Source organism: Apis dorsata, unplaced genomic scaffold (assembly GCF_000469605.1).
Source record: "Apis dorsata unplaced genomic scaffold, Apis dorsata 1.3 scaffold_117, whole genome shotgun sequence".
In the NCBI taxonomy this organism is placed as follows: Eukaryota; Metazoa; Arthropoda; class Insecta; order Hymenoptera; family Apidae; genus Apis; species Apis dorsata.
Genome location: NW_006263411.1, coordinates 765,055 through 774,941, shown reverse-complemented (window position 1 = coordinate 774,941; position 9,887 = coordinate 765,055). Strand labels below are relative to the sequence as shown.

At 34.5% G+C, this 9,887-nt stretch overlaps 1 protein-coding gene across 1 annotated transcript in view; it reads right to left on the bottom strand.

The window, feature by feature from the left end:
* Nucleotides 1-9,887, bottom strand: part of LOC102679691 — a 136,852-nt gene that overhangs the window by 21,168 nt on the left and 105,797 nt on the right. Inside the window, exon 5 of the mRNA XM_031508985.1 lies at nt 3-771. Within this exon, the coding sequence (XP_031364845.1) occupies nt 3-771 (769 nt within the window). The remainder of the gene's footprint in view (nt 1-2; nt 772-9,887) is intronic.

Below are 9,887 nucleotides of genomic sequence, written 5' to 3'. Positions count from 1 at the left end.
GCGGGTCTATCCTCCGTGTACGGCGTAGCTTGCGCACTTGGTGCCGCGTTAACTGCGGCTGCCGTTGATCTAGCTCATCCTCCTCTTCCTCAGCCGATGCGACGCAGGTACAAACGGTGGTCGGTAGGTCATGGCTTAACAATCTATGAGGAGGCATGAGGGTGTGATCCCACTCGGTGATGATGCACGACGAGAGGATCTCGTTTCTGGCTGGGACAGCATGCTCGCTCCCCGACGTGGGGCTCACTAGATCCTGACTCTGATAATGTTGCTGTAATTGATGTTGCTGTAGCTGCTGCTGCTGATAATGTAGCGGCTGCTGTGGATGCTGTTGCTGCTGTTGCGGTTGCTGTTGCTGCTGTTGCGGTTGCTGTTGCTGGGACGAATAGGAACCCCCATCACCCGCCACCGAGTTTCTCTTCGGTATACCGGGTGTTCGAGACCGTTCACCCGGTACGTCGAGGCTCACGCTCTTTCTGTACCTGTTCGGTTGTGATTTGCTTATTTGCTCCGGTACCTTGAACAAGTCGCCGTAGTAATAGGGCGATGGATGACGGACCGGTTGATTGGACTCGGTTGGCGATTGATCGGTGAGATGAACCAGGGCCACGCAGTCGACCAACGCCCCCTCGGTGGAGCTCAACTCTTTCTCCCTGTCTATTGATGGAGCGCGCGTCGAGGTACACGCGTACAAACTGTTCTTGCGTTTTCTGATGTCCACACGCCGACCCTCCTCGTCATCCTCGCAGGAAGAACCGGAAGCGGATGGATCTGGAAGGAGAATTCATCTTGATGAGCATAATTTATAGATACAGGCAGAGGAAGAAAAATATACGTTAAAAGTATTTTTCAATATTTGTTATATTCAATATTCATTTTTGTATCAATATATATATATTTTTGTATCAATGTATATTTGCAAAATTGAATGTTTCAGGGATCATTCGACTAATAATTTTAAAATTTCGAAACGTTTGGAGATAGAAAGAGAATATCTATGTGACAACGATACAACAAGAGAAAATGTTTGAGAGGATTTTAAGAAAATGATTTTCCGAAACGGCGCGGAAATTTTCATAATCGTTCTTCTTATAAGAGCATCTAGGGTTGTTGAAGATAGAGATGCTTATGGGGGAGAAGAAATTGCCACGAAATGATGGGAGGCACTCCTTAAAAATCACTTCCTCGCCTAGCGAGATATTACCGTAATGGTTTTTGACCGGCTGACACGGCCACCATTCTTCCCTCTATCCTTTTTTCCCCCATCGTGCGTTTTCACCTTCGTTTCACCGCCATCCTCTCGTTTCCTCGAGTTTACGAGGATCATGTCACGAGGATCGTTGGGTAAACGGAAATCGGCTCGGTGAATTGGAGGAGACGGGAAATTACGCGGACACCCGGTATATTAGGCAAGCAACGCGCGGTACAGAAAGGACTGGAGATAATGGAGGCATTATGCTCGGCCGGAGGAGGGCTCCACCGAAATCCTTCCTCCTTTGGGGTGGTAAGTGCAAGAGGCACACCATAAACCACGCCAGAAGCTGTTTCTGACAGGAAACCACCTTCATGGATCTAGAGAAAAACTTTTCGAACGGAAGCAAAAAATTATTATTGGGATCCCTGTCTGATCTCTTGGGAAAGATGTTTAATGGAGTGTCGATTCTTTTTCCGGATTAAAATCGGGGAATGTTCTCTTGTTTTTTGTTTTAATATTGAAATTATCGAACAAGCATAATAATTAGCAATTAAATAGATTTTTTTATTTTCATAGTTGATGGAAAATCTTCAGATATTTTTTTGGTAAAATTGATAATGATTTTTGTTTTATAATACAAATAATTAGTTGAAAGTAAAATATATATAATTTTAATGTAAAGAAAAAATTTCAAATGAAAAATGTTTGACATTTGTGAAAGGAAAAAACGTTAATATAGATACGAGATTCTTTAAAACAAAAAACATTTATGAATTTATATTTAACACAATCATTACTTATTTCCAAGCAATTTCATTATCACGAGGTTCCTGAAATTTTGTCCACCCCATTCGAATATAAAAGACCGCGGCCAAACAATGAAACGCGAAATGAGAAATTAATTCCTGAACAATGAATCTCGGAAATTATAACACGTGCCATCTCTTTCACGAAATTGCACACGTATAGCCTCGTAAAATTTCCTTGTTCTCTTCGACTTCATAATTCGTTCTACCGTGGAACAATGGAACGCAGAAAAATTTTACCACATACGATTTCTTTTTTCTCGAAAAATTAATGAATTAAAAATTAATTTTCATTTCTTCATTCTTATTATATCGCGTTTTCTAATTTGCGTGTCATTTCTAAGCTTTTAAAAAATTTGGGATGTTTATTGGGAAATTTCTATTGGATTTTATGTTTTTTTAAAGAATTCTTTCGAAGAAATGGAGGGATAAATATTTGTTAGAATTGTAGACAATTTCACGGAGGATTAATTATTTATGCAAAATTTAGTTTTGAATGCACGGAAACGTACCAGGTGGCAACAAAGGGATCACTTTGGGACCATTCGACATGTATAGTGAATTGATGTATCGTTGAAATGGCTCACGCCCAAAACATCCATCATGTTTCCGTGTCAACGACGTTAACGTTCGCATTGCACGTTGCAGGAAAACTGCGATATCGTTCCGAGTTTTGCGCGATATTGTTGTGAAAGAGTGGTGCTCGTGTGAATAGCTTTTGACATTTAGAAACTTATAAAAGAAAATGGCATGGGGTAATCGGAACATTGATAAATTCTTCGTTATGTTTCTATATTTTTAGAATAAATTTTTATAAACTATTTGATTTTACATGTTTAAATTACATATAAAATTCATAAAGATTTTTATAAAAAAGTCAAATATAATGATAATTTTTTATTCTCCAATTAATAAAATTTAAATTTCAAAAATTAATATTTTTCAGTAATACTTTTTCTTTTACAGGAAAAAGAAAACTCTCTCAAAGAAATCTTCACGAGAAATAATTGAATAATTTTTAAAAGGAATCCATTGGAATTATTCAAGTTAAACTATTCAAAATATCAAATGAACTTATACATGTAATACTTTTCATATTTAATACATGACAAAAAATTTGTTTAAAAAAATATTATCATTAAAATAACACATGCCTGATAAACTATTATATTACTATATTATACTACTATATTACTTTTGAAGATTAATCATCAATCAAATAAATAATACAACGATCTTTCATTTAATATCTATCAACAACTGCAACAAAAAACGAGAAAAGTGATAATAATTATGATAAAAATTGAGAAAAAACCAAAGAATTTTTATCAAACACGCCTTCCTTCTAAAAACTCCAAATTGCAAAGCATAATTCATATTGAAAAACGAATTCATACTAATCATTCACAAGTCAAGCACCATCTCTGACGATAAAAAGAAACAAAAAAAACGCAATATCGGGACAGGTTAGCGCAATATGCCTGAAAAATTATATTAGAGTAATATAACAGCGCGAGAGGAGAAGGGTAAACGTAGAGCAAAAATGAAAGGTAGCATGAATATGTATCTACAGCTGGTTCGTAGTATAGCTGTTCTAGAAGACACTGGATCAAATCTGAGAGAGAAATAAACGTATTAAGGAAACGGCTTGCCGCTTGATTGCTTTCTAAACGAGAAATCGATATCCGTAGGGATGTATCAAAATAGAAGAAGGAGATTAAACTTGAACCCACTATGTTTTTATTAAGAATCTTTTGCCAACGACTTAGATACAAATTAAAGTGTAATCGTTTGAGAAAATATTAGGATTTGATGAATGATTTGTTTGTTTAAGATATTTGGATGATATTTGGTTGGTTATATCATATCTATTATTATTATGGAATTAAAAATAACAATAAGATTAAATATGAAATTTACAATTGTTATAATAATTTAAGACAAATTCTTGTTAATTTCGTTATTTTTTTTCATTGGTGTATCATTGACAAATGTTGAATTATGAATGATTTATACATTGATTGATATAAATTATTAATATCTACGATAGAATGATTATTGATCCAAACTACCATCATGAATATTCATTGATCTATTCATTCATCTGTAGACTATTTGAATATGTTTTAGTATACCTCTATAGCACGAATCATTGATACGAATTACTTAAAGATACGCACAATTGAATTATTGACCTATTTAAAATCGCATCTATTGAATTATCTGATTAAATATGCAGGGTGACCTGAAAATCAACTTAATACGCTTTTTATAATTGACTTTCATACGAGGAATGAAAATCCTTAATAAAACAATTCTATTATTATTATAAAATTCTTATTAAAAACTCAAATATCTCAAAAATTATTCAATTTAAATTCTCCAAATATTGATTATTTTATTCTCTATTATATATACATTTCATTAATTTACAAAACGTTATTTCTACTAAAACATTTATAAAAAAAAAGAAGATTAAATAAAGATAATATTTAATATACACAATGTATACAGCTCCTCACAAATCAATACTCCTTTGTATCGAAATAAAAAATAAAAACTATCGAAATGAATCGAAATTCCACGAAAATTCTAATCCAAAACGATCGTCCATCGTCGAAAGTTCGTTTGAAGTCGTTCAAAGCGCGATTAGTTGGTGTCGCACGTGCACCATTTTCAATCATCCCCTATCGGGGATCAGCCGAAGGACGCACACGCGAGGGGGATGGATGTACGTACACACACGTTACCCTGGCGTAACGCCAAATTGCACCGATATTGATTACCGATCGATAATCAGATTTGCGAGTTATCCGCAGACTGCAGCAAGGGGCAGAGAAATAACGGGACGAGTCGTTGAATGACCGAATGAATTATGAAATAAAGCGGCCATCGAGGACGTGCCACACGATTCGTATAATATATCGCGCGTATCTGTGGAAACGCAAGGACAGTCCCACGAAGAGGACCTGTGGATAACAGCGATACGTGAGAGGTCGCTTCACTGCTTAACGAGTGATGTATCGCTTGCGGGAAAACCGATGCGTAAATACGTGAGATGCCAAGGTGCATTATGGGATGAGTTATTGAATACACGAAGGGAAAATCGGCGAAGTCGGTGGATATTGTTGTATGCGCTTTTTGGGATGTTTGATGATCTGAATTGAGAAGCTTTCTGGAAAAGTTTACTTCGAATCTATCAGAGGACGGATAATTTTAGATTCGTGTAAAGTTTCTTTTATTTCAACATGATTTTTCTCTCTCTTTAATATTATTTTTTAATTTTCAGAAATGATGAGAATAGAGATTCGAAGTTAATAATACATTGGCAGATTAATAAACAATGATGGTTGATTATTAATCATTGATATATACCGAATTATGAATTATGAATTATTGGATTGAATATATTATTGTATATCTCGTTGATATACAAGTTGAGCTACTTGATGATATCCACGATAGAATTATTGACCCAAACTACTTAAACTCACATCGATACAATTAAAAGCTATTTTTTCCTGATCCAGAAAATCATCGTTTCCTTCATTCAAAAAATCTACAAACTTTATATTAAAATTAAACTTCGCCTATTATTTTCTTCCAATACTAAGTTTCTTTTCCTAAATCATATACTACATTACAATTGCAGTACAAATACAATACAAATATCACAACAATTCCTAAAAACATACATATTCTCACACATCTACCTCTCAAAAATGATTTGCACAGAGTACACGTGAGATACGTAATCGTAGAATACGTGAGGCAATATTATTCAAGCGGGATAAATCGATAACATCATCGAGAAAGTGTTGGTGAATGAATCAACGCAACAGTGGCGCTAGTAGAATGAACGGTATATATGAATATACGTTGCGATCGACAAGCAAGCCGGCCAAGGGGAGGCACAGCGTAGAAATAGACTGCACGCACGTACATTTAGGGTTCACGATGCGCTCGAAGGGTGTACCGTCTACCCCTAATGAATCTATTAGTGACGGCGAGCGACGACCCCTACTGGCAATCGCCGCAGATAACGCGATGCGCTGTTTCGCGTCGCGTGCACGCTCTGTTTACACATACTGGGAGATAAGTCGACGAAATATTCGGCGGATTATTTCTGAAAAGCGATATTAATCCTTTTGGTAATATCGGATATTACGGCCATTCGTCACGAAGCGATGGGCGGATGATTATAGATTAAAAGTAAAAAACGAAGGGACTTGGCCTTCTGTCAATTAGAGCATAATATTTTTAATTATGATAGAGAGATGATGAAATAAGAAAGTATAAGAGTTATAATTATGAATGTAATTATGAGTAATAAGGATATTCCTATAGTGAGAAAAGAAATAATATAATGTGGACACTTTTTAAAAGTTATTTGAAAGAAAATGTATAAAATCATTAATCACTTGACTTGGAAAAATTTCCATAATTAGCTTGAAACCTAACCCTTTAACTTACTGTTGATTAGAATAGATAATATTAATATTTGAAGATAATATTAATATTTATGTTATTTCTTCAATTCAAACAAACAAATTATATATTGTTCAAATAAATGTATTTTGATAGAATAGAAAAGGATACTAGAAATAGAGTATCTGATTTCGATAGAGAGGGATTTGCAATTAGAACGAATTAAATTCAATTAAATTCAAGGGATAACGACATTAAAGATCGCAATCTCTGACGATCTAGTGTCAAGGTCGTTGTTATAGATTAATACCTTGTACCCAATAGCTTATCGGAATTCGTTTATAGAGATTGGTGCAATGTCGATTAAGCTGATTGCCCGTAGAGATTGTGCAACGTAGCTGATTGTTTTGTACGGCTTAACGAGGTTGTAACTGACGAATGTTAATTGCTGAGATAATGAGTTGTTAAAACATAGTATGGTGTGACTAATATGGAACGAATCGTCCCCTATTTAACATGAAATGATTCCTCGCTGATTGTTCTACTGTAAGTAGAAAATTTTGTCATGATTTAATCTTGATATAATGATTTTTTATGATACTGTTATGACTTTTATGATTTTTTTTTTAAATAATAATGATTGTGAAAATATTATTTTTGGCATACAAATATTTTTATTATTGTATTGAAAAATAATTACAAATATATAAAAGTTACATAATTTATTTGGTTATTAAATTTTATGTAATTTTTAATATTCGTATATGAATATTTTCAAAATTTTTTTTCTTTAATTTAAACCTACAAAAATTATAGAAAACTTAGCAAATTTTAATGTGTTATTAATCCAACGATTCAATAAATCAATTTACTTTTAAACACAAATAAAGATTATAATCTACAATCAATTGGGATGCAATAAATTAATCCTACCATAATATTTGCTTTTTCAGAAACAAACAGTTTCTTCCCTTCGTGTTCTCGTGTTACTGCAACCAGTGGAGATATTTGAACCTTTGTTTGTCGACTTATTCTGTTCAAACAATACAATATACGATTAAATGAAATGAAAATTAAGTATTAAGGATTTGGATGAGCCAGAAAAAAATTTCAATTCAAAAATTTTTATATTTAAAGAGTTATAACCAACTATGTATGAAAAATATTTTTTTATGTAAACTTAAGTCAATTATTTGAGGATTGTAGATTTCACTATCATAAAAGGGGATCATGATTCGAGAAATGTTGGGAAATATTGTTATTACATGTTTTAATATTTGGAAACGTATCCTCCAAACAATTTCTTCCATTTCAGAGTTCTTCATTATTATAGATATGCTATCAAAAATTCCGAATAAAAATCAGAATTTCTTAATAATCTCTCTTATCCAAAGAACCAAATAATATTTTAAAAAATACTTTCAATATAATCAAAATTAAATAAGTCAAACATTTTATTCTCATCACTGTCATACTCTCCCTCCATCCAAATATTTAAACATTACATCTGACAATGAACAATCGACGTCAACGAATGTTACGAAGCATTTTCCTTCGAAAATGAAAACGACATACCGTGCAAAACGATAATCCAGAAATAAAATGTGCCGGATTTCATCAGCCCTATAAAAACCTCCAAACTGTCACTTATACAATCTTTCCTTTCTCCACCGCGATTCGTTCAATGGGGGAGGAAAGCAATGACGAGAGAAATTCCGGCGAAAGCTTTATAAAAGAGCAAGCCTCATCGCCCTTCGAGCCACTTCACTCTCCTTTTTATTAGATATTGTCCTCGTAACATAACCGGGGTGAGCTTGGTTTCCGTGGAATATGTGGATCGTAGGATTGTATCGTTGTAAGAAAAAAAAAAGGAAGAAGAAGAAGAAGAAAGAAAAAATTGGAAGAAGGGTGGAGGGCCTTAAACGAAATCATGGAACCAAGCTTCGAAGGCTTGTGATCCTTAGGGCTTCTTAGGTGGCGAGTAAAGATTACTGGGATGGCAAACGAAAGCCAATCTCTGGTTATTGGTTCTGGTATAGGAGAATTCATGGATACGAGCGTGGAATTGGACGAATCTCGCGGCTGAAATGTGTCAGCCGTGTCAAGGGTCATCGAACGATCGGGTTAACTTATCCGACCGGTCTAATAGGTTTGGATGAGGCTTCCTCGATACGGCAACGTTCTTGTGTTTCTATATATATATATATTGCCGTTCTATTTATTCATTTCTTCTTTTTCTCGTGTTAGCAGATTATGGATGTTTATGCGAAATAAATTTTCTATGAGCTTGAATAAAAATTTTGAGTATTCGAATAAATAATTCGTGATTACTTTAATTATAAGACTAGATTCATAAATTATAATTCTTATGTAGATCTAAATTCATATATCTGAATAAAATTAAATAATAATTCAATTTACAATCAGAAGAGCAAAATACATTATTAAGTTTACCCCAAATTTAATTAAAAACTGTATTAAATTTTAAATGTAGGAAAGATACGAGGATAAGAATGAAAAGAAAAACTTGAAGGAGTAAATTCACAAAAGAAGAAATCTCGTTACAATATCTTGTAAAAGAAACTCGTCTTCCCCAAAATAATATTAATAAGCATCTACATAGGAAACGCGATTAAAACTTTTTTTCGATATCGAGTGATCCTAATCAAAATTTTTCTTTTGAATATCCGATTCGTGGATTTCTTTAATACACGTTCCCTTAAAGTGTAAAGTGGCAGCTATTAACGAGTCAAGGTTACGAGGGAAAGAAATTGCACAAGGAAAGAATGAATTAAGCTACGAGGCAAGAGATTTTTTACTTTGAAAGCGAACTTTCGTCCCTCCGTATGGCGTATACAAAGAGCACAAACACAAGTTGGTTGACGAGTATCGCATTACAGGATGATTGAAACATCCCTTGATTACAGAGATGATCTCTTTGACCGTGACACACCAACATCACGATCTTATTCATCCCCATCTCGATCTGATATCGAAGAGCGAACGACGAATTTTATATTGCAACGAATTCAACAATAAATTGTAAATTATTATAAAGCAAGTAAAAGATACATTGATCGATCACAAAAGTTCTGGAGAGAGAGCAATAAATTTCGTCGAGAATAAATATCGAAACGTACTTATTTCTCCCCATTTCGTCGTCGTTTTTCTCGAAATGGTGCCCCTCCCCCCATCAAGATCCAAGGGGCGCGGAAAAGACGGATTCCAGACGGTGGCAGCCGGTAAATTTAAAAAAGACGCAAGAAAGGAGCAACGCCTTTGAGCGTTTTGAGTGGCAATTACACGGTCTGTCCTCAAATTACTTACTCCAGTAATTTTATTCTGTACCTCGCCCCCTCTTCCAGACTCGCGTCTTCCCTTTCGTCTATCACCCCCTCTTCCGGCTTATCCTTCAGAGAATCACGCGGCCGGAAATTATCTTAAAATGCCATCCCATC